The sequence below is a fragment of the Anser cygnoides genome, chromosome 1 (assembly GCF_040182565.1).
Source record: "Anser cygnoides isolate HZ-2024a breed goose chromosome 1, Taihu_goose_T2T_genome, whole genome shotgun sequence".
Taxonomy (NCBI): Eukaryota; Metazoa; Chordata; class Aves; order Anseriformes; family Anatidae; genus Anser; species Anser cygnoides.
In genome coordinates, this window is record NC_089873.1 from 102,515,129 (window position 1) to 102,542,398 (window position 27,270).

Below are 27,270 nucleotides of genomic sequence, written 5' to 3' on the forward strand. Positions count from 1 at the left end.
CCGGCATGTGAGCTAGGTGGGAGCTAGAACAAGCCCCCTCACTGCACGAGTTCAGGTGGGTTTTCCCCAAATCTACTGGAGGAGAAGGATCTCCTCCTCACACCCCTCGCAGTGTCACAGCATGCAGCCCCTCCTCAGTGCTGTTGACTTCTCCTGTCTGCTCCCACCATGGCCACTTACATGTGGATGACCCTCCCCCATCTCCTCAGACCACCTCAGCTTCATCCCAGCCTTCCCCTAGGCTCTGGGCTGATGAGTGACATGTAAATCGCCATAGACCTTTTCCTCGCGCTGCCTGCAAACTGACCGACGAGAAAAAGCCAAGAAATCAGCACATCTGTGGGATGAAAGAAAGCAGGGAAGGGAGGAAACCAGCAGGAAAAAAAAAAAAAAAGGAAGAAAAAAGAAAAAAGAAAAAAAAAAGACCAACATGTTCTGAAAAGCCCTGAAACAATTAGAGAGAAGCCGTGAGAGGCGGAAAGATCAAACCAAAAAAGGTAAGAGATGAAAGAAAAACATGAAGGGCACTTGCTGGGAAGTGCCTTCTACACTTTTTCCACTGTCTATGTAGAAGCAAAACTTGTAAGAAAAACAACAGCGACCAAAAGAATTTCCACTAAAAGATGCTTAGAGTGGTGTCTCTGGTCCCTCCCTCCTCTTTCTCGCTGGCTTTGTCTCTGCCTTCACGTGCCTCAGACTTAACACTGGTTTCTTGGTCGTGACGCATCTTAGTGATATGAGGAAATTAGCTGCCCACTTGCAATATAAGGGCATCTAGGGAAGTACCTAGATCAGAAAGAGACAGAGATCACAAGAGCAAGCAAGCCCGGCCGACCCCCACTCAGTTCATTCACCCACGCCAGCACCTCGCCATTTGTCCATGCCTCATTTTTTGCTGAGCCCTTAAAGCTTCGGACCCCATCGAGCACGGATCCGAGCGGGAAGACGTTGCCTCTCGCCTCTCCTGGAGGCCATCATGAGGCTGGTGTCCCTGGTGCTGTTCCTCACCTTCACTCTGCCGGTTTTCAGTGGTAAGAGGGGCTGAAGGTAAAAGGGAGGGCAGAGTAGCTGGGTAAGCTCAGTCTGGACGTTTGTCCCTGACACATCTGTATTATTTATCTTTTATATTTATATTTATTTATTTCTATCCCCACTGTAGATGGTTAGATATCACCCCCTGCTTTGTGCCTCCCACCCTTTGCTCAGACCTCCATCTCGTTACAGCTGGCAACATCCTCCCAGGAGCAGCAGGCAGGGAGCAGAAGGTGTGGGCCAGAGAGGGGAGTTCAGCTGTGCTGCCTTGCTACCTGAGCCCCAGGAAGCAGGGGAAGAGCTGGAAGCAGCTGTCTGACTGGACGTCTGTGCTGTGGAAGCGCCACGGGGGAAGGTACGCCCAGGAAAAAACTCATCGTGGGGACGGGGGAGGGTGGGGGACCCTCTGAGCCCCCTTGCTCTGCCTCCACATCCCCTCACCTCGCCTTGGCTCCCAGGACGCAGCCACTCACCCCTCCCTCTCGCAGCGCCCACCAGGAGCCACATGTGGTGCTGGAGGTGGAGTACACTGGCCTCAGGAAGACGGCTCTGCCCATGAGGCCCCGGGTGTCGGTCCAGGACTCTGCCTTACGCAGCGGCAACTTCTCCCTGCGAATCGACCCCGTCAGGAGCGGAGACGCTGGCCTGTACGAGGCGCAGGTGACGTACAACACGGAGGTCCAGAGCTGCCAGGTGGAGCTGGGGATCGTTACAGGTAGGAGAAGATGGAAACCCCGGAGAACCTTGATTTTAGTACCAGGGAGGCTGTAAGGGAGGGGTAGCAATATGGGCAGCAGCCCCCTGAAAGCGCACGGCATCCCGTTGTCTGCTCTCGGCCCTGGAGAGAGGGACAAAGCTAGGACAGGAGGGGCACAAAAGAAGGCTTGGTGGCCCTCTTCTGATCAGTTTCCACTTCCTCCTTTCTCTTTGTTGAAGTAACCCTCAGTCCACCCAGCCCTGTGGTAGAAAGTGATCCTCTCCTGATGAGCTGCAACTCTAGCCACCGGGCCGGCTTGGTGGAGACACGCTGGTTCCACAACGGGCGCCCGGTCCCCACCTCCAAGAATTTCTACTCTTTGCATGGGGCTCTCTCCATCCTCCGGCCCTCCATGAGTGACTCAGGCTCCTGGCACTGCCAGCTCAGATACTCCGATAATGTGATCGTTTCTGCCACGCACGACCTGCAAATTTTAGGTAAGCTCAGCCTCTACGTTGCAAATCCAGCATCTCCAAATTGCTTCCTTTGGTGTGGCCACTGGCCACACCACCAGCTTCAGCTTCCCAGCTCTCATCCTCTCCTCAATTCACAGGTGGAGCTCTTTCCAGCCATCGCTGGAAAGAGAATTTAGCATTGTGCTCTCTCTCACTCAGGTTTCGATGGCCCAGCCAACCCTGTGGTTTATGCCGCAGCTGGCTCTGCAGCCGAACTGCCATGCACCCTGAGCTATCTGCCCAGTGCTTTTGGGATCAGTGTGGTGGCGGCTCACTGGAGCCACCTTGCAGGAGGACACTTAAAAGATTGGGTCGTCTCCCAGAACCAGAGCAGCAGAAGCTTCCCCCTTCGTCTCCCTGCAGTGGGGCCAGGCGATGCAGGGCGGTACAGTTGTGCAGTCCCTGTTGGCAGCAAGACAATGAGGAGGGATGTGACCTTGGCCGTGGTTACAGGTGAGAAGAGAGACAGGGATGTGCATCATCCCTCTGGGGTCCTTCTCTGATAAATCTTCTTGTGCATCAATGCACTGAGCGTGGGTTGTTCCTGGTCATGGGTTCCAACCCCAGGGTGGGAAAGAAGGGCATTGCATTGCACTGGACTCTGCTGAAAGCAGTTTTTTTTTTTCCTGGGTAACTCCATTACTCTTCTTGAAGACTGAGGAAGAAAAAGAAAACAAATTAGAGGAGGTAATGAAGGAGTGGTGTAATAGAAGGAGGAATGAGGAAGAGGTGTGGACCAGCCTGCTGTCTTTCCTGACAGTAGCTTTTTCCTTTTCTGCAGTCACCCCAAGTATCCCAGGACCAGTTTCTGAGGGGTCTCACCTGCTGCTCATCTGCAGTGTCACACACCTCCAGGGGCACGAACGTTTCCAGTGGAAGCACCTCAGCTCAGCCCCTACTAACAAGAAGCTGGCTATGTCTGCCTCCCACAACCTGAAGGACCACAGATCCCAAACTGGCGCTAACTTGGACATACCCCAGGTGTCACAAAAAGATGTGGGCATCTGGGAATGCAGTGTATATGGCCCAGAAGGCAGACTGGGAGCAGTGGAATATGGGCTGCAGATCACAGGTACCATCTCCTGCACATCTGTAACCAATCCCTTCTTCTCATCCCATTCAATTGCCTTGTCATTTCTTCTCTCAGTCTCACCCCACCCTTCTCCCCTTTGGCTGCTTATATCCCATCTTAGTGTCATCCTATCTCAGCCCTCAGTTCCTCCTGCTGCTCCTTCCAGTTCCCTGCATCCTTTTTCCAGTTTGCCTCTCTTTGCGCAGTCCTAGTCTTGCTCCAGTGCAAAATCAACCTTTCCCTCCTTCCTAACTGTGCTTCCCCTTCATAGGTGCCCAGGTCTCCAGCCCTCCCACCATCTTCAGTGGGCAAGTTACTTTTGGGCTCACAGTCACCCTCTTCTTCCTGCTTATGGTCTGTGTTCTGGTTCTGGCCCTACAAAAAAGGGTAAGTGTTCATCATCCCATTTCTGTTATTTTTTTCTGTATGCCACCCCTTGGTTGACCTTCCCCTGGTTACTCTAGAGCCAGAAATGGAGTGTCTTAAGGACAAGAGAGCAGGAGGATCAACTGGGAAATGTAGAAGGAATGGGACTCAGGCAGCCTGCTGAGGGTACATGGATGTATGGTTGTATCCTGAGTATCACCAGATCTGGCTAATTCCAGGATTTGTCCGGTGCAGGTTAGGCACCTCTGAGGAGTGGTAGGAACCCCTAGGGGATGGCCGCAGCCCAGCCTTGAAGAGTTCCTTGTTTACTCTTGCAGAGTCGAAGCCACGCTATAACAGAGAAGGGCTAATTTCCAGGCTTTCGTAGGTGTCCTCTCTCTTGTTCTTTATCTGGATGCTTTGATGTAACAGTCTCCTGTCCCATACAAACGCCTGCTGGTCCCCAGACCCTGATTCGATGCAGGTCTGTTGTTGCTGGCTCAGCACTTCGTCTCAGCTGTGTGCTTCCGGCAACTTACTGCCCTTCATTTGTTCAGCTTGTTCCAGTTCTCCTTTTCAGAAAAGTGCCTTGCTTTTATTGACCAGTCCAGAACTGATACCTCCACTGCGTACGACTGAAAAAAAATTGCACAAACAAATCACGTAGTTTCTCTGCATTTTTCATACTGTTTCTCTGCAAATGAATTACATGGCAGATTCTTGCATCAGAACTTCCCTTTGCTGATGAGGAACTGCTCTCATGAGTCGCTGTGATGTAGCTGCCTTTCACCTAGCTTCTTGGAAAGGGCCCACCGTGAAAATCCCCTTCCAGTGCTGAGGGGGGCCCAGGGCTCAGAGCAATCTCAAGTAGGGGCGCTTGCCCCAGCGAGGAGGCTGGGTGACTCGAGCCTGCCCCGAGCTAGAGGAGGGACATAACAACAGTGACGCAGATTTCCAGCAAATCCCTGTGTCTGGGAGCTGAAGCATGCGGCATCAGAACAGAAGCTAGATGGGCTTTGAAAAAACGCCACGAGCAGTGCCAGCGCGACTCATGACTGGTTCTTTGTCATCCATTCTTAATCAGCACTGATGGTAAAGGGTAGTCTGAGGGAGAAATCCACAGTTTCTGCAGGTCCCTGGGTGACTCTTTAGACTGTGCAAGGTGGGATGAGATGATCAAAACCCCCCTTTCTGGCCTAAAACCTTGGACAGGAACCTTTTTACAGTGTAAATGTAAATCCTCAACTAGCAGAAAATAGGATACCTGTGTGTCCAGCTCGGTTAGCTTTAACAGCTCTAATCCAGCCAGGACATTTACCACCTCAGAGCACTGGTATATGCCCTCATGGCCTTTCTTTGCCAAGTAAGCAAACCTTCTCTGTTGCAGCACAGGCCCTCCATCCACTGATAGCCCTCAGGCACTTCTCTGCACATACTCCCTACTCGGCTCATCCTTTGTGAGAATACAGATAAGGTTGAGAAAAGCTATTAGCTCTTCTCTCTTTTTTCTCCCTGTCTTTGCTGGCAACCTCTAAGACTGCATTTGCTCTTCTTGCACTGGTTGCACAGTGGTGGCTTGCAGATATCCCTTCATCAGCTTTTGCCAACACAGTAGGCATTCCTGTTCTGATCTCCAGAACCTACCAAGATGCACTTGGTACTGTTTCATTTCATTCACCGTCATTCACCTCACTGTTGCATTCTCCTAAAATATCTGGGGTTGGGTAACATTTTCACCTTCCTTCTTCCAAATGAGGCTCCTCATCTTTGTATCATCTACAGAATTCATTGGTACTTTCACACTCTCTGTGCCATTAATGACTGGTGCCACAACCAAGCTTTGAAGACCTATAATTACCATTTCTATAAAGCCTGGTAGAAACTTACCAGCAAAATCCCAGTCCCTTCCTCTTAGATCAGATCACACCTACAATGCCATTCTACTAATCTCATTTTCCAGTTGTATTCATTGTCTGTGTGGCACCATATACTTTATCACCACCAGGAACTATGAGATCCACTTGTTTTCCAATGTCTATAAAGTCTCTTGTTAAAGCAAGATGTGAAAGGGAGGTCTGTCTTTAATTGGTTCTTATCTCATTTTGCACAGACCTTTATGCCTCTAGTTATTCTCTCTGAAAAGGTACTGTAAGATCTGTCATAATGACAACAGCCTGACCATTGCCAAGATCATTCTTAGATATCCTGCCTTTGCTATTCCTTATGCCTATGACACCATAGAGAGGATAGCGTTGAGCCAGTCTTCCCCAGAAGAAGCTGCATATTTTCAGAGAGCAGGTATGGGGCTCTTCCCTGACCCAAGGTGTGAATGGGAGCCTAGTGGGTGATAGCAGTAGGGCTATGTTTTCCACGGCAGGGGGAAGCCCAGACTTGTGCCAATCTGTGTCCCTCCAACACCTAATATTGTCCCTTTCTTCTCTTTCAGGCACGCCTTCCAGCTTCCTACCCAGCACTGGAAGGGATAGTTGCAGTCGCTGTGCCAAATAAGAAGGATGTGGAGGAGAGCCAGAAAGAGACGATCCAGCAAACTGAGTGCTGATGGGAGCAGGGACACCGGGCCTGGTCTGCATGGGAAGATGAAACTCTGTGTGCCACGCTGCGGAGAGATGGGCACCATGCATGGGCACCCTCCTCTGAGGAGGGTCTAGGGATGGCATGAACATTGCAGGAGGCCACAGGAGCTCTGCACCTTCAGGGGGGCTGGAAGCTGCATGCCTGGGCAAGATGAGAGTCACCGCTGCAGTAACGGGACAGGCAGCACAGATGCTTTGGAGCTGTTGGAAGTATTTGAGCCAGTAGCTATCATCTGCTTCAGTTTCACTTCTCTCCCAGCCTTTGCTCCTCCTTCGTGCCCTCTCCCACAGCATTTCACTGCTGGGATGCTCACACACAGGAGGTGGCCGGAGCCCAGATCCCTGGCAGCCAGCTGGTGTTTTCTCCCCATGCCCACTTTCTTCTCCCTCTCCCCTGACTGCCCTGCTCCAGCATTCATTCAGCGGTAGAGGGGACCCCACAGAGGACTGTTCACGTTGCACATTTTGCGCATTTTATTTTATTAGAAACTCATTTGAGAACATAAAATAAATGTCGGTCAAAAAACTCTCTGGCCCCTGTGTGTGCTTGTGGAGGATGCCAACTGACGGTGTGGGGTGAACCTCTGCCTGTGTGAAGCAGCTTCTGAGGACTTTGCTACCTTCTCTTTCTCTTTCAGTTTGGCTTAACTGAAGTTGACTGTTAATTTCTGACATTTTAATGGCGGGGAAGGGGAAATTAAATGCCACCGGAGAAGAAAGAATTGAAGACTCAGCCTCTCCTTTTTGCTGTGCTTCCGTGTTTTGTTTTGTTCTGGTTTTCCTGTCTGACTCTCCCTGTTCATTCATTCATTTATTCCTTCTCTCAGTACTCACATTTTCCTCATTGATGTTAGGGCTCTCTGTCATTCTCCTCAGGCTCAGGATGTACTTACTAACGTAAGAGTGAGTCCACCAGATCCCATCTCCCATGGCCATCAATGTGTTTAGGTTTCATCTAATTAGAGAATTTTCCTCATCTCCACTCTGAACGGTCATGGGGGACTGGAATATTGCTCTCGAACGAGCATTGGATGTTAACCCAGAGGAAAGGCTCACTAGTAAAAAGTAACACAAATACCTTCTCCCATGTGGGTCACCAGTATGTGGTTGCTCAAGCAAGGAGGCATTGGTACACAAATTAAGCTCTCTGTTTAGGAAAGCATTATTTTCTTGACTTGAGTAGAGGACTTCACTGCCAGGCCATCTTTTTGTTATTTAAGCAGGCAACTGAAGAGGCCTTCTTGCTGTGTGTCTCACCTTCCACAGGAAGGTAAAAGTAAGCCAAAGCCTAGTATATATTTTCCCTCCAGCTACATGACTTTGGGAACAGTGATGCTGAATTTCATTTGCCTTCCTGTCGTTGAAGAGAACAGCTTTCTTAAGCGTCTCCAAAGCTTTTGTCATTCTTTTGCCTTCTGATGTATTTAAATAGCTTCATGTCATCTATACACTTAGCCTGTTCCTGCTTACCTCCTTGAACACTAGTAAATCATGCCTTAAGTCAGGTACTGTTGGCCCCCTTGCTGCCTTTGACAGCTGAGTTTGGTTACTCCTTGCTTCCCACCACTGAGCTGGCTTCAGGAGCACAGCAGGGCTTTCTTACCTGCCCCTGTGCGAGGTCAGTCCACTGCCCTGGTTAGCCCCGTGGCTCCACAGGTGAGAACTCTTCAGAGATGCAAAACTCAGGCTAAGCACTGGATTATCTACAATAACTCAATTATTCTTGCCTCATGAATCTTCACCGAGAACTGATGCCTGGAGCCAGTGTGACCAGATACACAATTATGTACAGTTATGTGTAATTATGTGCACATACACAGTCATATGTGGTTACGCTCTAAGACCTGAGCATGCAGTAGTCATAATAATCATTATAATCACTATAATGATTATAATACCTGTCTTGCAAATACTTTATAGTAGAGAGGAGGACAACGGTGGCTGAGATGTATAGTCTGTGCTGGTTAGGGTGACACCATCTACAAAGGCTACAAGGCCTCAGACATGGCTGTATTTATGCCAAATATAAATTCCACCAGCTCTGGGGTGCCAAGAATGATATCTGAAGCCTCACAGATGTTGCAACCTTAAGCACTACTGGCAAAATACAGGTACCAACAGAGGTGACAAGCGTGGCCATTGAGCTGTTTTGTTTGACAGACCAAGGAAAAACACCCGAAAGCCAACTGACACCAAGGCAGAAATAACTGTCTGTGGCCACTGGAAACTTTACCTCCCAAATGCTACAGTAAAAAGAATGGATCAATGCAACACTAGGAAGTAGGAAAATATGTCTGAACACCGGGGGAATCAAGATGGCACAAGGCAAATTGTTTACAAATGAAATAGAAGGATCAGGTCTATACAGGAAAGCAAACACATCTGGAGATCTGCCCCAAGTGGAGTCAAAATGCATGAGCAGCAAATAAAGCAAATGTCATATGGAAGGAAACATGATGGTTTTCCACGAGGATATAGCTACAGATGTAAAAGTCAGAAAAGTGTTTTCAATGTACCAGAGGTAGAAATCTTCAGAAAAACACAGGAAATCCACTGGATTTCCTTGTGGCAGAGGGGAAAAACTAAGGAAGGCAAATAAATGAGTATGCTTACAAATCACAGAATCACAGAATCTGAAATTGGAAGGGACCTCTGGAGATCATCAAGTCCAAGCCCCCTGCTAAAAGCACTACAGTAAGTAGGTTGAGCAGGAAAGCATTCAGGCAGGTCTTGAATATCTCCAGAGAAGGAGACTCCACAATCTCTCTGGGCAGCCTGTTCCAGTGCTCTGATTAATTTGCATCTGACTCCTCCAAAAAGAATGGGTCATTAATCCCAAAATAATCTTTCCAGAGCTTTTCTGAAAAGAAAGACCAGCACCATTAGAAACAACAACAACAATAACAAAACAAACAGACAAACCAAACCAAACGAAACAAAATCAAAACAACCAACCAACCAAAAAAATAATAATCCAGGTGTTATACACGATTTTTTGAAAGATTTCAAGTAACAGGCTAAAAAAATTGCTAGTACAATCTGACAAAGAAAAAACTAGAAATGACAAGTAGAGCAACAATAACTGGAAACGAGTCCACCTTGAGAGAGGTGGGCCTGCACAAACCTCATGAAGCTCAACAAGGCCAAGTGCAAGGTCCTGCAACTGGGCCAAGGTGATCCCAAGCACAAACACAGGCTGGGTGGAGAATGGATTAAAGCAGCCCTGAGGAGAAGGACCTGGGGTGTTGGTTGATGAGAAGCTCAACATAAGCTGGCAATGTGCTCTTGCAGCCCAGAAAGCCAACCGTATCCTGGGCTGCATCAAAAGAAGCACGGCCAGCGGGGTGAGGGAGGTGATTCTCCCTGTTCTGTGCTCATGAGACTGCACCAGGAATGCTGTGTTCAGCTCTGGGGCCCCAGCACAAGAAGGACATGGAAGTACTAAAATGAGTCCAAAGGAGAGCCACAAAGATGATCAAAGGGCTGGAGCACCTCTCCACGAAGACAGGCTGAGGGAGTTGGTGTTGTTCATTGTGGAGAAGGCTCCAGGGAGACCTTTCAGTGGCCTTCCAGTACCTAAAGGGGGCCTACAGGAAAGAAGAGGAACTCTTTGTCAGGGAGTGTAGTGATAGGACAAGGAGTAATGGTTTTAAACTAAAAGAGGTGAGATTTAGATATTAGGAAGAAATTTTTTACTATGAGGGTGGTGAGGCACTGGTTGCCCAGAGAAGCTGTGGATGCCCCATCCCTGGAAGTGTTCAAGGCCAGGTTGGATGGGGCTTTGAGCAACCTAGTGTAGTGGGAGGTGTCCCTGCCCATGGCAGGGGGGTTGGAACTAGATGGTCTTTAAGGTCCCTTCCAACCCAAAGCATTCTATGATTCTGTGAACAAGTCCATTTTCATCTGGCTATATTCTGCACAGACTTTTAAAAACAATAAAACATTAGAACCAGGTCTCAAATGGTCCATGACACTAAAGTACACCGAGTTTTATATCTGCTTGGCAAATGGGTAGAGGCAATATCAGCAACAATTCTGCAAAAGAAAACTATGTATTGCTGCTTTGCTTGAATTTCATCAGCAATTCAGTGCAGCAGTAAATAAAGCCAAGACATCTGGGGTCAATCATGCTGCCTTCCAAAGTTCCTTCAAACCAATCTACCTACAGGAATGCTGTTCTTGTAACTACTCCAGCTTGTTTCTTGTGCCACGCACTGAGATCCAAGGCATCTGGGAGGGTTGTTACATGGTCGTTAATACTATCATGTTGCAGAACTTCTACCCCTAGATTTCTGTTTTGATGACATGTCAGTTTGGTGTGAGTCATTCTTCAGTTTTCAAAAGCTGCCGTACAATGTGCTCTGAAATGGTCATCACTCCCACCTGAAGGGACGGGTTTCCATGGGTCTTGGTAGGAGAACATAGGACACGGGTGTCTATGAAAAATGACAGGTGATGCACAAGGGTTGCTTTTGGAAGGGTTTGTTATTTCTCGTTATAATTGAGGTTTTTCATGTTCCTCTTCTTTTACGAACACTGCGTGTCTTCCTCTCTTGTCACAAGATAGCACCTACCATTTTTTCTAGAGAAGACAGCCCAATTTTCCTGACCAACACAGAGACCCTCAGCAGAATCCCTCACAAGCTTTGCTTAGCGTAAACCATCTCAGGGCCTGGCAGGAGGGTGCAGGCTGAACTCCTGCCAGGCACCTTGCAGCCCTTCAAAATCTCACACCGATCTGAGGGCAGGTGCCCACAGCTCCCCGAAGGGGTCTCCAGGGGAAGACGACCCCAGGGTCCTACCGACGCTGCCTTCATCCACATCTCTGGGGCTGGACGGCCTCTTCCCACCATCCCAAAGCCAGCCAGCCCCCGTAAGCTGGTAGCAGAGCCTTGCACCTCCATGCCTTGTGCATCCCTGGGGTGTGTGTGTGCATCCCACGGGGGCGCCGCGCCGAGGCGGGTTGCGCTGCTCCGTGCCCAGCCCGCACCTCCTCTCCTCGGCCGAGTTTATGCTGACATCTAGTGTCCAAAGACGGTGGGGATTTCTTCCCCTGCCTCCCCCATCTTCCATCCCTTCTGCACGGGACTTGCACTGTATGGCTCCTTCTGTGCCGTGGCCGTCGGTGACCCACCTGTCCAGTGACCGGTTAATTCACCCAGGTCCCTCTATCCATCTGATTTCAGATAAGGAAGTTAAAGCAAAAATTCTCGCAGTTACTCCTCAAAAGCATGACCGTATTGCTTACGCTGTTGAATTCAGGGTGCTCTCAGTGCAGTGTTCCAGATCCCCCCAAACTGATGAGACGCCTCCAGCTGTGCATCCGTCCGATCAGCTGCTGTCACCAGCTGCTCTCCTCTTCCTTTTCCCAACTTCATTCATGAACACAGTAAGCAAGAGCAGCACCATGCACGTCCTTAAAATCTCCCACAGCCACCTCCTTCTTGCTGGTGGTGTTTCTGGCGTGTCTTTAACACCAGCTTGTTTTCGTCTAGGCTCACTTTGGTCCCCCCCATTTTTGGTGACACACACATTTGATGATTCTCTCATTAAAATACAGGTGACCTCTTGCTCATGGAGAATACCTCTGGAGATTCCCTGAGTTTCCACTGTGATCAGCAAATGAACTTCCATACTAGCTGTTTAGAGAATCCTCTCCTCCCAGTTTAAGCTTCCTCGGAGAGTCCCCAAGTGCCTGCAGACAGGGATCTCCCCACAACACAGCCCAGGAGCCTTCCTCCTTTCTTATAGCGGTGTTGGGGAAAACTACCAGGCCTTCTTGCCAGATGGCTGGGGTGTTTTAGCTCTCCTTGTCTGGTGGCAGAAAAGCCCCTCGAGGAGCTTTTCAACTCAACAGGTGTCAGCTATTCTGTTGCAAAGAGAAGGATGCTGGTCTTTGAAGACAGTGACATTCAGGTGTTTGAAGATATGATTTTCACACTATGTCCTTCCCTCTCTCCAGTCACTGAGAGATCATGAATTTTCTGGTATATTTGGGTATCTGTTACCCATCAAAATTCCCAGGCACACTCCCAGCCCTCACTAACATGCAGGGAACTTGGCTTGTATGGAGAAAATCTCTGGAGATTTCTTGCCTTTCCACTGGCATTAATAAACGGTCTGTCTCAACATCTGATTTCTGAGACCCCCTTTTCCTATTTTTGCACTTTCTTTGAGAGATTTCATGTGCCTGCAGACAGGGACCTTCATCCAGCATAACCTGGAAGCCTTCTCTCTCCACTGAGGTCAACAAGGATCTGTTACTCACCAACCCCAGCCTGGAAAAAAATACTGCTAGTGTTGGGATTAGATCAAATGGAGACAGCACGGGGGGGGTGGGGGGTGTCTCTGCAAAGGAGAAAATGTGGAAAAATGAGAGTCACAGATCTGTCTGTGGGGAGCACTGTGTAATGCTGGGTCTCTACACCCTGCTCAGCTGCTGGGTCCATGTGTGATGCAGGATAGGCCCCAGTTCCCCTGTGGGTGCAGTACAGCAACCGTCCCAGTGAGGTGAGAACCAGGCTAACATGGAATTTAAAAAAACATTTAAATATTTATGAGAAATATTACATTCAGAAGAAAGGCTGACTAATATTATTCATCCCTCCTGGATTCTGATGTTTAATTAATGCTTGCAAAGTGCTTTGAGATGCTTGGATGAAAGCGATATAAACATGCTGGCGCATGCTGTGACCCCCAGTCCCAGAGGCACCTGCAAGGCACACGAGGGCTGCTCACCGTACTGCTGTATCAGCTCTGAACTCTCCTTGCATGGAGAACGGGTCCGTGTGGGGCCAGGCCTGCAGATTTGTCACCTCACAACCACAGCCCCGCTTCTCCTTGCTACCCTGCAGCGAGTTCAAGTGTGCTTTGGAAGCCTGACCCCCTCAGGGTATGCTATTACTGGCTGGTATTTGCAGTGACATAAACCAACCGCTTAAAAACAAGCTGGGGTTTCTGCATTACAGCATGCTGGAGAAACAAAATGCAAACCAGAATACGTGCGAGCTGCAGCAGCATCTCAATGCCCCAGCGTGCCCTGTCCAAGCCCTGAGATGCCACAGTCACAGCCTGACTTTGCTGAGCTCCATGTTTCCCAGGACAGCCTTGCTCTGGCGGATAGGCCCAGAAGGGAGGCGTCTGGGCATCTGAGAGCATTCGGGAGATACTGAAGTGATGTGGCAGGGTCTCGCAGGAAAGCCATGTCTCAGAATGAGGCTCTCAGATGCTCTGGGCACTGGCCGGGCTGTCACCCACCCCATCCCAGCCAGCCCCATAGCTTCGATCTGGCCACTGGGAAGTTTCTGCCTCTCACAGGTGGGTCTGTCCCTATGATGGGGCAACTTCATATTTCTCCAAAGATACGACGAATGGACCAGCTGTTGCGCTTGAGGCCTGATCAGTGGTGTTCTTTTTACACCTGGTGTTACTTTATGAACCTCAGTGCTGCCCCTGCTCCTCCAAAGCCTTGGTTCTGTCTCTCAACCCCATCCTCTAGACAAAGGGGCAAGTGACGGCTTGGAGAAGAGTGGGTGGCACAGAGATGAAATCTCAGCTGTGTCTGGGGCTCAGTGGGTTTCCGTCGTCTTGGCTGAGGCTGGGATTCGGAGAGATAGACACCAAATGTGGGTGGGAAACCACAAAAGCCCCCCTCCTCCACCCTACAGGGAAGGGAAACAGCTGAGATTCAGTAGTGGTATAGATTACTGGAGACAACAAAGTTAAAGAAAAAAAACTCACCCCAAATCTCAGCTGTACTCCAGGCAGGTGACCCAAACACACCCTCAAGGGGTCCCCCTTCTCTCTGCCCTAACTAACCCTGGCCATTTCTAAACCGCTAGGCCTGGTGGCCAAGCCCCAGCTGGGCTGGTGGCGCAGCTTTGTCATCGCTCTGACCGCCCATGGGACCGCCCATGGCCAGCTCCTCAGATGTGGTTCCTCTTAGCAGCAGTGCAAGAGGCAGGCTTGGAAACGGTGGTCAGCTTTCTTTTACAGGCCATTGGAGGCCCAGGTGAGGTCTGGATCTGCTCAGCTAACACATTAATTTGCAAACTTTCTTTGACAGTAGAGCAGAACGGGTTTCTAACCGCTCGCTTTCCAGTCTCAGCCCTGTCATGGCCTCTCACCAGCTGCCATATGGCCAATAGGCTCTCTCTGTTTTACGTGCTCATTCTCCCCAGGCATCGCAGTGTATAGCCTTCCGTTATGGTCTGCATTTCTGTTCACACCCAGCAGCGACATCACATGCCTTTGGAAAGTCACCATCCACCTAGAGAAGCTCACAGATGCCAGCAGAACCCGGGCCGGCGGCGAGACCTTGCTGATGCTCTGGCTGAAGAGGAGGAGACAAAGGCCAACATCTGTTGAGCAGCTTTCTGAACATCAGCCTCATTCTTCTCTTCTTTCAGTTGTAGCTGCGTCAGATCATTTACGGCAGGTGACAAGCACAAGGAGACAGAAACACACAGGCAGAGAGGGAGAAAAAGAGGTAAGGAAACTTTCTTTCTTTTTTTTTTTTTTCTGAAAAGAGAAGTTGATCTATTTTCGTTTTTTTTTATGTTGTAACTAACTTTACTATTTCACACGAGTTGCTGTTTCGGCCAGGACGAGGAACGGATAGGTTTTGCCCCACTTAAAGTTCTGATGCAAAACCTTCTTGAACTTTTGACTTGATAATGCTTCTGTCTGTGCAGATCTCCAAGGCCTTTTATTTTTAACTAAGAAGTGTTATTCTGCCTGGATTTTTCCATTAAAGGGGGGGATTTATTATTTTTTTTTTAAAAAAAAAGGAGCTACGAAAAGATCAACCTGCCTTGGAGACTGGGGATCTCACAGATCTCTTACACACATGTATAGGGACAGTTCTGGGAAATGCCCTATAGAAGGGCTCGTCACTGATGACCACATATCCCCAAGGGCTGGAAATGCACTGGGGAGCAGCCCTCCACCACCAGCTGCCACTTGCTATCACCATCTCCATATGCCCTTCAGGAAGGTGAACTTTATTCTAAAAAATAAGAAATCCTGAAAAATAAAAGGATGCCAATATCTAGCTAACGAGGGAAGCCAGTTTAAGTGTGTACGTGCCAAGACGATGGAGGTCTGTTCTGATAATCTCATCTGCCTGGCTCACTGCGTAACACAAGCTGCAGACGCAGCCTAATCCACTAGCTCAGGGCTGGGTGAGCAGTATCTCGTGCAGAAAGAGGAGTCCTTTCAATTTAAGGACACCAGAAAAGCTTTACCCCTTCATGGGCTGCCGCACTTTTAAAAACTGGAGTTTCATTTCTGGGTAAATTTTTCATCTTTCGGATGGTGAATTCTGCTCAAGCTTTGTCAGCCGCCCCAAAATATTCCGCTGCATGGTACATTAAATTTGAGCTCAGGTTATTGCTTAATGTTCTCCACTATAAAATAAGCAGTCCTCTTAAGTCCCTTGCGCATGTTACCCTCAATTCAGTTCATAAACTTTTTTCTTTATCCTCCCCAGCGTTTCACAAACATGGCTGCCCAAACTGCCTGCGATGCAGCAGCACTTTTCTCACCTAAACAGAGCAAAATCACCATCCCTTTCCTGCTCGCTGTTCTTAGACATGCCCTTTCTGCCACAGCCTCACACGGGGACTGTGTATTCATGGGAGAACAACATCTCCTAGCCACCCCAGATATAAGGGGGCACGTTTTTGCTCTGAAGGGGCTGGCATACGCAGCCTTGCTGCGCTGATGTTATCAATTTGTACATAGACCCTTTTGCAGTCCGGGCTGCACATCGAGTAGACTGCCTGTAAGATCTCCGTGTTGCTATTTCGGCAGCTGCATCAGTGATACCTGGACCACATGCTGTGTGTGCACATGGCATGGGAAGGCAACGGAGGGCCTGTCTTTGGAGGACATCTTTGTGCCGTTTGCTAGTCACGGCCTCCTTGAAAGTCACCCCTGGGCTTTAATTGCGAACTTCTGGATGAAAAACTGCGTGCAAAGCCAAAAGGAGGAGGGCTAGAAGGAAAGAAATGGCGCTAGGCAGAAGGGAAAAGCTCAGAAACTGCACGCTGAAATGTCTGTGATGCAGAGGGAGGTCTTGTTTTCCTCTCTGCTGGGCTGCAGAGATGGAGCCATTTCTGGTGGTCTCCATGTGGGTCCAGACACACAGCCAGATCATGAGGACTTTGTGGCCAAATGAAACTTGGATGGTTCCCACGTGGTGGCCTCGGCACCCTGCCCCATCCCAGCGCTGGGACCTCTCCCTTGGGGGGTGTAGGAGGGGAGGTAGCTGGCACTGCTCGATTGCATCCTCCTGGGAGCAGCTATGAAGGGTCAATGCTTGTCTTACATGGCAGAGCACTTGAGCAGAAATCAAGGCAGGGTCACAGCTGGTCTCATCTATGCTGTGTGACAGCTGGGCTGGTTCATGCTCCAGGGCTTAGTGGGACCACGGATCCCATGCAATGACCTCCAATTCTGTTGTCTGTTTGCTTTCACTGGCTATTTTTGTTGCATTTGGTCTCTTTTTCTCTGTATGGCTCACACATGCCTTAACATTAATGAGCATTTTCAAGGGAATCACTGATTAGCAAAACAGCCAGATCAGCTTTGCTTTAGATGTTTAAATTGAGAAGAAGCGACACGATCCCCACTGAGCAGCTGCACCCCACAGCCCCAAATTCACGCCAAACTGAGGCACAGTCGTGAGAGGCAGCTGCACCCCTCAGCCCTTGCCTGGCAGCAGCCACAGGGGAAACAGGTTGTAGCAGCCGGGGCTGAGGTGTGGGAGCCGGGGTGCAGGCTCCTGCCCCTGCCCTGCTGTGGAGCTGCTGCTGCTGCAAGATCAAAAGCACAGCCACAAGCAAGAGCGAGGGGGGAAAACAAGGAAACCACAAGGCATGAAAGCAGCTCACAAACGTACCGAGGAGGAGATGGCCTACTCTGCAGGAGGAGTGGTTTCTGGTTTTTTTTTTTTTTCTTTTCTTTTTTTCTTTAATTTTGCTTTCCTACAGTGTCATGCTGGTGTCAGCCTGGGGGACAGCTCTCTGCAGCCACCACCCCATAAGGCTCTCTGGAGCAGATGTTCTTCAGGCCAGGCTTGGTCCTGCAGCCATCACTCCCTCCCTGAATCCACTTGCTGCCACGGCTCTCTTTTTTCCCCAGCCCCTGGGGAGGCAGGGATCATTAAAAGAAGTCAAGAAGGAAATTAAAGCAGTTTAGTAAGAGGGGGAAGTTAAAATGAAATGGAAATCAATGTTCACTTGGGAGGGAGCCCTGCTCCTCCTTTGCTAGACGTGCTAATAAATCAGGTGTGCCGAGGCTGTTTCTGGCACAGAGTCTGACTAGCATGAGATGGTTTGGGCTATTAAACTCACTTAACCTCCAAAATGAACTGGCTACGTGCCAGCTGCCTAATGGGAGTGGTCGCTGGCCCATCTCAACACTTAAATGGATCCTGGGATTCGCTTGGGAGGGGTAGAGTTGTCCTGGGCCAAAAACGCATCAGGAAATGTTCTAGCGATTTAACAGGGCTGGTGGGTATGTTCCAGCGCCTGGAGACGTTCCCTGACACCACTTAATTTACGACTACCACCACAAGATACAGCTGGGCTGCCTGTAAGGAGGCTGCAGGTCTGCTACGGGCATCGGCTAATGAGACCTGCTTGCTAAGTTGGCACAGCAGGCGTACTCGCTGAGGTCTGTGAACTCCTGAACACCACTGCCCACACTATGACATGGAGGGATACAGAAGGAGGTAGAAAGACAGAAAAAAAAAAAAAAAGAAGTGGCGTGAATGAGAAGCAGAAGTAAACAGGGAGAGAGAAAGCGTATGAAAGAAACGCTAGCTGGAGGCAACCCATTTTCCCCACTGACTCATAAGATGTAGGTGGTCATCACCATGTTGTAGAGACCTGCCACAAACATATGGAGATTAGTGTGAACGGAAAAGGAATGGAGATATATATATGTGTAATCACAGGAAGAAACAGCAGAACAACGTGTGAAATATGCCTCAACCTGCATCTATCAAACTGTGCGAGGTCAGCAGTTCACTGGTACCATGGCATGTGCTTCAGTTGTGGGGTTTTGTTCAACAACCAGAGAGAAAGAAGGTGAAGAACAAACTGAAGCCATAAGATGACGGGAAAATGGAGATTCCCATACAACATAACATCATGATAATTTATGATACAACATAAAATGATGGCACGTGACTCAGCAATTTTGCTAATTTTTACTTGATCACCTCCAGGCTTTATATAAAGTTTAATGATTCAAAATATTCAAAACCCAGCACTGAGGCTGTTTATTAGTAGATATTACTGCAGGGTGGGTGCTTACTTTTCCTACTGGTGTCACTGGGACAGGTGATGTGAATATTAGCAGCAAGGACTAGGTTTCCTCTATGGTCTCTGTATGATATAGCTCATGCAAATATTCCCTGGGGATGGCTTTTTTTTTAGTTTAGTTTTATTTTATTTTACTTTGTACGAGGAAAGCTGCAAATTTTCTCTGACTGTGCCTTTGCCCTCTGTTTCTCTTCTGATGGTGCACATGGCTGCTGTCTTGCTCTTGCACCTGTATTTTTATGTGTTCATCTGTCTAGCTGTCCGATTGTCACTCACCTGACCTCCATGTAAACGTAACACTGATGTTTTCATCTTCTCTTTGATAGTTTAATGTGTTCTGGTAATTCAAATTAATTTCAATATTAAATTATCCTCTACTGAAATATATTATACTTAATATTGCACATAGTACACATAAATGTAGTATTAAAATACTATCTTTCCTTCTTTCTTTCTTTCTTTCTTTCTTTCTTTCTTTCTTTCTTTCTTTCTTTCTTTCTTTCTTTCTTTCTTTCTTTCTTTCTTTTTCTTTCTTTCTTTCTTTCTTTCTTTCTTTCTTTCTTTCTTTCTTTTTCTTTCTTTCTTTCTTTCTTTCTTTCTTTCTTTTTCTTTCTTTCTTTTTCTTTTTCTTTTTCTTTCTTTTTTTCTCTCTCTTTCTTTTTTTCTCTTTCTCTCTTTCTTTCTCTTTCTCTTTCTCTCTTTCTCTTTCTCTTTCTCTCTCTCTCTCTCTTTCTCTCTCTTTCTCTCTTTCTTTCTCTCTTTCTCTCTCTCTCTTTCTCTCTCTCTCTCTCTTTCTCTCTCTCTCTCTCTTTCTCTCTCTCTTTCTCTCTTTCTGTCTTTCTTTCTCTCTTTCTTTCCAGCATACTTTCTTCTTCCTCTCTTCTTCTGAGGAGGGAGAGTGAGAAAGTGGTTGTGGCAGAGTTTAGCTGCCCAGCAAGGTAAAACCACCACACTGCTACCAGCTATAGCTGAGTGACCTTCCCACCAGCTATTCTGCTGACTTCTCTGAAAACTTATGTGTGTTTGTTGTTGTTGTTGTTATGGATCTAGATCTCTCCTCACATCCCCACTACCTACCAGTCCTGCTTCTGATATCTGAATTTCTCCTTTGGTAGCAGCCAGAGTGTTCTCCCATACTCCATTAAAACGGGAGCTGGTTTGTTCAGATCGCTCCCCACTGCTTGCCCCCTGAGCTTTGTCAGCTTCTGTTCATTTGAGGACACAGAGTTTTTATGTTTCAGACGCTGTAGCTCACGTAATTTGCTCATCTATATTTGTTGGATTTTCCCCAGTCTTTGTTTAAAAGGTTCTTCCTTTTAATGTCAGCATACAGGTTCTGTTTTAGTTTAAATGAAGCCTCTCCTGCTTTAGATGGAGCCTGTGCTTTCTGTACAGCCCCCCAGTGTTCTCTGAGTCGCCCAGCTCCCGATAACCTCGTGCCCCCCTTCTGTACACCACTTTCTCTGTTAGACTCCGCAACTCTCGCACTCCGTCTGCCCCTACACCACCTTCTAGAAGCACTTGTAGCTTTGCACTTCCTGCCTTAGAAGTTAAGTTTGCCTGCGAAATCCCTTCTGACCTGCCTCTGCGCTGTCAGTGTTCACGCAGTACCTTCCAGCTCCCCTGCACAACCTTGACGTCCTTCAGCCTCTGCCTCACCTGACCTGGGGGTGGGACGCTTCTGTGCTGCCCCAGTCTCCCTGCGCTGTCGGCTTCTCCTTGGCCTCCAGAGGTGCCTTGGGCGTCTCTGTCTGTGTGACCACAGATGCCAGGAAGAAGTTGTTCCGGGACTTTCCACTTAAGGTTTTGTTACCATCAATGCAATTTCTTCTTTCTGACCTCATTCCTCCCTTTGCCTCAGACCTCTTGTTGAATAGCCCTGAGAATTCAAGCACGTCTTTCCAAGAACGTCAGACTTGGTGGTTATCACGATTTTTAAGGTAAGAAATAAGTAGACAAAAACAATTAAAAAAAATACAAATAAGAGCCTAAAGATGGCGTTAATCATGCAGTCATAAAATCACATACAAAGAGATAGATGGAAGGGGACCTCTGGATGTCTCCAGCCCAACCTCCTGCTTACATTTGGACTGACTCTAAAACTATATCACAAGGCCTGAAAATTAACCACTATTAACAGAGCATTTGGGTCTTCCAGGGTAGCATTCCTTGGCACCGGCAGCATCTCCAGCCCTTCAGCCTGCAGCAGGGAGGAGCATTCCCACGAGGATGGAGTTGTGTGGTACAGCAGCAAGCAGCGTGCGTGCTGTCTTCATGGTTCTGCAGCTGGGTGAGTCCCCAGCTGCTCTGGGAAAACACCCTGCTGATGCTTACGGACTTCCCACAAGCCTCACAGCATTTGGGGTATTTTTAGGCTCCTCACAATTTGCCATCGTAAGCAGGGAGGGGTGGTAGCAACCCAACGTGTAGCTGGGACAACGTTGACATAAAAGACAAGACCACCAGCTGGGGAAGATATTGTGCCATTCAGAGCCAAGGTTCACAGAAGTTGTATAAATGTGAAGAAATGCTTGATAAGGAATTTGTCCTCTGGGCAGAGCCATTTCCTGAGCCAAAAACAGCCCAGGTCCCACATACTGAACACAGGGTGTAAGATACTGCCTGGGTAAAAAGTTGTGCATTTCTGATCACAGATTTGCAGATTTCTGATCACAGATTTGATGTTACCAGCTTGCTCAGTTTGACTGCTAATATTATTACAATTGGTGAACTTTTTAGTGCTCTTTTCCCAGGAATGGAAGGTGACTGAACAAGGCCAAATCTGCATTTCTAAAATGCTCAGCTTTGATTCCTCTGGTAGCAGTGAAAAGTTTGAAACTCTTTTATGCACCCTAAAGCCAAAAGCATGGCAAAAGACACCAAGATACTCTTATTAATAAAGTTTATAATTTCTCCGTTTTAGACCAACTAATCATTTTCCATTACCCAATGCGTGGTTATTGAAACACTGGCTATTGGCAGTGCTGCAAACTACCCACGTTCTTGGAGGAATGTGTAACTTGTGGAAACCTCTCACTTAAGCTCATGTAAACTTTTCATTTTACACTTCTGGGGTGCTCCAGTGCTAGAACAACTGAGAGACTTGCAGCACCATGCAGGTGAGGCAGTTCTGAGAGCTTATCAGCAGTCAGGCAGGAGACCACAACCCCCTCATTTCCAGTCATAACTCTGGCAACCCCATCTCCTTCTGACAGTCTCCTGACGAATTTTCTTTCCAGTGAAGGAAAGGAATTGGTTCTTCCAAGAAATCATTCCTAACATTTCTTCAACCTTAGGCATCTTACTTCTTTTACTCTCACATATCCCTAAACGCTAGAACAGGAACCTGATGTTAAACAAGTCATTTTCTCTTTCCTTCTTTCCTCCTTTCCATCTTTTATTTCCTTCCTTCCTTCCTTCCTTCCTTCCTTCCTTCCTTCCTTCCTTCCTTCCTTCCTTCCTTCCTTCCTTCCTTCCTTCCTTCCTTCCTTCCTTCCTTCCTTCCTTCCTCCCTTCCTTCCTTCCTTCCTTCATTTTCCTGGGCTTCCAATCTTACTCCATGTAAAAATTGGAAGAAGGGGTGACCAACTTTGCCAGCGCTGCCTCATCTTGACTAGGGAGTGAAGGAGAGGTGGCACATGCAGCCCAGCTTTTGCTGCCAGCATGACAACGTAATCTTGTCCAGAGGGAAACAATTATAAAAACATCAGTAAAACTGTTGATGTCTCAGAATTGTGAGTGTTGGTGAATCCACCATAACCACTGGCATGTTCCCTGTTTCTAACATATGTAAAACAGAATAGCAATTAGTCAGATAAAGACCTTGAAGTGGAGAGGAGGGAAGCTATGGAGTTGAAAAGGAAAGGGGTTGGTTAATGAGATAAAGAAAGGGAAAATTCAGAAACTGAGGATAATCTTCTCAGTATCTGGAAAAGGGAGGAGAGGAATCTGCATCTTCCTGGAGCAATGGGAAGTATTCACTGAACCATCCTTCAGAAATTTAATGTATGCTAATTTCTGGGGCATATTGACTTTCAGGTCTGACCCACATTATGGCTCATCAACAACAGATTGGGGTTGAGGGAAAGGAGGTGATCCTGAACTGTAAAAGGCATGACAAAGATGTGATCTGGAAGTACAAGTATGACGCAGTATCTCCTGCTACTATTATACAGCTCTCAACGGGGAAAGTATTTAAAGGTAAGTCTTCCAATTCAAGACCCATTCTCCCCAGTAGGTGGCTAAGAAATCTCTTCCCTCCTAAACAAGCTTATTTTTCCAAAAGGCAGAACTCCAATGTCAGATCGATCTGAAATAAACCAGAACAGTAAACATCTGAAGGTGTTGAACTTGAGGATCTCTGATGCTGGCACCTACATCTGTGAATGTGGCTCTGACAGTAACAGCATCTCACTACACGTCGTTAAATGTGAGTGACTGGAGGGACTGTATCCATAAGGAGGTGAGGGGGGGAGGAGACCACAAAGCCCTGAGAAACATCTCTGCTGGCATTCTTTATCCAGATGCACCATCTTCTGGTCTGGGCTATCAGAGCTCTTTTCCCCTCCACCACCACGTCACGAAGTCTCTATGCTCTCTTTGCTGTGACACCTTTCCTTCACCTGCATGACGAGGAGTTGATTTACTGCCTAGGCCTTTTCTCATTACAGTGACAATCTCTTCAAACGGGCACTTCCTGCCGGATGATGACCTCGAGCTGACTTTAATGCACAACTCACGCAATCCTCAACCCCGTTTTAGCATCACATTGTTCAACAGTCACAACAGCATAGTGACACCAGACATCTTGCAAAACGAGGCCCCTCAAAAATACGTACTGAAGCTAAAGCAACTGAAGACTACGGACAGCGGGACCTGGATGTGTAACATGCATTCAGACTCTCCATCGATTAGTCAGAACATCTCCTTTAATGTGAAGGTATTAGGTAGGTGACAACAAAAACGCAACCTACGTGCAGGCTCTGGAAACGGTGCTCCCTCCAGTCCCTGAGCCGAGATACCATTTTCCAGCATCCCAAGCAATGGCATTCCAGGGTCCCTGGGCCTCCAGCACTGCAGCTGGAGGATTGCTCTGCTGCCTGAGCTCTGTCCCACGCTTCCTTCCATTTCCCTCTCCAGGCTTGCCCTAAAAGATCTTCTTCTTCTTGGGATCTGTCCTCAGCTCTGACAAGCTTGGGAGCTTTGGCTCTTTAAATCTACGTTCAGACACTAACTGCTTACCCTCCCTGAGATATCTCGTGGCTTTTCTCTGAGTCCTCTTTCATATGAGCACAGGGTGCATCTCTCCAGGCCAAGGGTGCACATGGGGAAGGACAGCCATGTCTTTCCTTGCCTCTGTATTCCTGTCTCTTCTGCATTCAGGATTTGAGAATACACACTTGGAAAGAATGTATGCAGCTGCTGACAGCACCGTGACCTTGTCATGGCATCTGAACTTCCAGAAGATAGGGTGGAAAAAATTTTTCACAGGACAACTGAATTGGACACAGAGTAAAGCAGTCACTCTACTTGATTTCAACGCCACAGCAGATGGACAGCTGCGTGAAACTAAAAAAAGTAGCCAGACTTTGTTTGAAATACCTGAAATGCAACGTGACAGTACCGTAAAAGTGAAACTCCCCAAAATCCAGTTGAGGCACTCTGGAGAGTACACGTGCCAGCTGCTGTACAACAGAAGATACATACAAAGCAAGACAGAGCTGGTGGTGATGCAAGGTGAGAGAAACAGAAGTGGGTTAGGAGATGAGGAGCTGTAGAAACCTGGAAGCCACAAGAGTATGCATGGACCAATCTTCCCATCCTGTCACTCACCATTTTCTTATCTTTCCAGTGTCTGCCAACCCTCCTGGGCCACTCCCTAAAGGGGCTGAGATGACACTGCTCTGCCGGGTGTCCAGCTCCATCCCATCTAACATCCACTTGCTCTGGGAACGTGTTAATGGGACTCAGACGGACATCAAGAAGTCAAAACAGAGTGAAACAGAGGTGGAGGTGAAGGTCACTGCTGCAGGGATGTGGAACTGTCACCTGATGGAAGACAATAACATGAAACTCAGCCTTAATTACACCGTGGGTATGGAAATTAACATCATATCCCTGCCTCCACCCAAAAGCCATAAAGTTCCCTTTCTATCTGTCTCTGATGACTTTTCTCCCTCCACAGAAGAAGCTCCTGTTTGGATTAGCTATACAGTAATTGGAGTGATTATTGGAGCTGGTGTGTTGATGTTTGTCCTTGTATGCCTGGGCATAATGTTTGGTATGAGCTGGCAGCGGAGAAGGGTGAGTGCCCTGGTCCCTGTGAAGGAAAAAGAGAGGACAATCTCCCCAGACCATAGGAGGAATCTGATTTTCTCTCTGGAGATGGGGCAGAATAGATAAAGGGTCAATCCTTACACTGAAAGCAAATGGTTAGAGATGGCCAGTCTGCAGATAGTGGCAATGTCAGAAAGTACCTTAATACCACTTCAGTGGAAAACAATTTAAGCATGAAAACATCCAATCATTATTTATCCCTTCTCTCCTGGCAGCAACGGGCAAAAAGGATGGCACGAGCAAGACAGCACTTGCTGGAAAAGAAGACATGTCAATGTCAACAGTAAGTGAGGGCACCTGTAACGGGCAGAGTGGTTTCAAGAGAGGGGAGATGGATAGTCAAGTGGGGAGAAATGGAGCATAAGCCTGCTTGGTGCCTACACTACAGCTGCATTTCAGTACCTTCAGCTCTTTCTCATGTTATGTTTATGAGTTATGAGCTACATTTAATGAATTTCCTGTTACATCCCAAACCCACGGTAGTATTGTGCTGGCAAGCTTTCAAGCAGAAGTTTCACTTGAATTACTTTGATGTTGAGACATGTTGGCCAAACCCAAGCAGGAGCTCTAGAATCCCAGTAGATCTGGGACATGGATATCAAGGTTGTAAATATCAAGGTGAAAGACACACAACCAAACACAAAAACGAAGGATGAAAACTAAAATTTAAAAATCCATTATGCCCATAATATGGCTCCAGTTCTGCTATCACAGTGCTGAACTACAGTCTGTGAAAATCACCAATAACCTCCTGGGAACAAGGAAAGAGAAGAGAAAAGCACAGGACACTGTGAGCCATTCCCTCTCCCAAATACATTGGGTGATACGAAATACATCACCATGTCCTAGCCCTTTTCATGGGGGCAAGGATTTCTCAGCAGAGGTTTGCCCTTTTGCAGGTCCTTAAACTTGTATGATATCAGGTCTCAGAAGCAGCTGTGGAGAAACATTGGCAGCTACCCTCCCACTGAAAGTGGAGAGAGAAGGACAGTATAAATAATTGGATGAACCAGCTCAAGAGATGTAAATATACAGAACTTGACTTCTGCTCGACTTTAACTGGTGACAGTGGAAAACTGTAATAGTTTCACCCATGTTTTTTTCCCTGTCACTGAGAATTCAGTGAGAATGAATAACTGACAAATACTACTTCATAGTTAGGATGTGTATGTGATGACAAGCTGGTTAGCGTAACACGTGTGGAAGAATTCACCTCTCTACACTGGGCAAAGGCATGGGGGCTGGCTGGCTTCAAGGTATCGCCTCTACGACATTGGGACTAATGCAATGCTTTTCTCTTGCAGCCGGATGAATAAGTAGTACTGCAGGCTGACGAAGTCTCTGACTGTCCCGAAACACCTGCCAGCCCATAGTGCTCTGTGAATCCACCTCCCTTCCTCTTGTTTTGATATCATTCCTTATGCCTTCGTTACTCTCCCCATATAATGCCATGGGGGGAAGTCGTCTGATGAGGAGCCAATGCACAAGACAAGAAACCCTTAAGGGTTATGACCGAGCTCTATAAGGAGGGACACTGAATAGAAGGGTATATATACATATGCTTGTATTTTGCTCATGCACTTAATTTGTCCATCTTGTGGAACTGATTTTATATGCTTCTTTTATCCACCTGAGTTACAATAAATTACTTCAGGATTATTGAGGGGGGTTTCTGGTGTTGTTTATTTTTCCCAAGCTGGATGATGATGATGATGATGATTATTATTATTGTTGTTGTTGTTGTTGTTGATATTATTATTATTATTATTTGTCTGAGGGACAGTCTTCTGGCTCAAACCTGCATTTCTCCCTTTCCCTCCCCAGGATGTAGTATCTTGATTCTCAGTCTCCTGCTTCCCTGGCCACCTCCAAGTTTCCCTAACTCCCTGAAATCTATTTGACTTTCCTCAGCAACCTTGGCCTCACAGCACCGCCTAGCCTCATCCCCAGCTTGCAGCCTTTACCTTACCCACAACAAACCTGTGCACAAATGAAAACATCACAAACAACGGGGTAATTCAGGAAGGCAGTTCAGGACACCAATGACTTCTGGAAAACAGAGCTTTAGGAAGCTGTGAGTGCTGATCTAGGAAGTAAGTTTGGGAAAGAGGTGACAATTTCATGGAACAAAAGATACTTGGACTGCGTAAGCCGGCAGATGCTTTTGGGAAAGCCCTCCCTGAAATGTCTCTCTGTTGTCTCGAAGAAATGAGAAGAGGGAGTGGAAAGCCCAGGAAATTTATGATGGAAGCAGAAGAAAGAAAAATGCTGTTAAAATGGGTACACAGAAGTCTTGTGTTTGTATAAGGTTATTCTCCTTTCTGCT

General features: G+C 47.6%; 3 protein-coding genes across 7 annotated transcripts in view; 2 read left to right on the top strand and 1 right to left on the bottom strand.

Annotated features, from left to right (window-relative positions):
* PHB2 (prohibitin 2) overlaps positions 1-27,270 on the bottom strand; it is a 167,319-nt gene that overhangs the window by 7,994 nt on the left and 132,055 nt on the right. The window lies entirely within an intron of this gene.
* LAG3 (lymphocyte activating 3) lies at positions 909-7,598 on the top strand. The gene is made up of 8 exons (XM_013199483.3): positions 909-1,031; positions 1,225-1,387; positions 1,521-1,747; positions 1,969-2,226; positions 2,404-2,697; positions 3,026-3,316; positions 3,588-3,703; positions 6,129-7,598. Exons 1-8 carry the CDS (start codon positions 977-979, stop codon positions 6,240-6,242), a joined length of 1,518 nt encoding a protein of 505 aa, XP_013054937.3. The 5' UTR covers positions 909-976; the 3' UTR covers positions 6,243-7,598.
* CD4 (CD4 molecule) lies at positions 14,069-26,612 on the top strand. Of its 5 annotated transcripts, none has more exons than XM_013199544.3 (12): positions 14,081-14,287; positions 14,685-14,764; positions 20,470-20,548; positions 20,767-20,898; positions 22,647-22,808; positions 22,894-23,037; positions 23,279-23,554; positions 23,991-24,344; positions 24,460-24,702; positions 24,793-24,911; positions 25,160-25,227; positions 26,249-26,612. In XM_013199544.3, the coding sequence occupies exons 4-12, from the start codon at positions 20,838-20,840 to the stop codon at positions 26,262-26,264; spliced, it is 1,443 nt and encodes a 480-aa protein (XP_013054998.3). In that variant the 5' UTR covers positions 14,081-14,287; positions 14,685-14,764; positions 20,470-20,548; positions 20,767-20,837; the 3' UTR covers positions 26,265-26,612. The 5 variants fall into 5 exon arrangements, with proteins under 5 accessions (XP_013055001.3, XP_047907550.2, XP_013054998.3 ...); XM_067004739.1 differs by having other exon boundaries at positions 14,185-14,287; positions 14,509-14,764; XM_013199547.3 differs by lacking the exon at positions 24,793-24,911 and having other exon boundaries at positions 14,069-14,287; positions 14,509-14,764.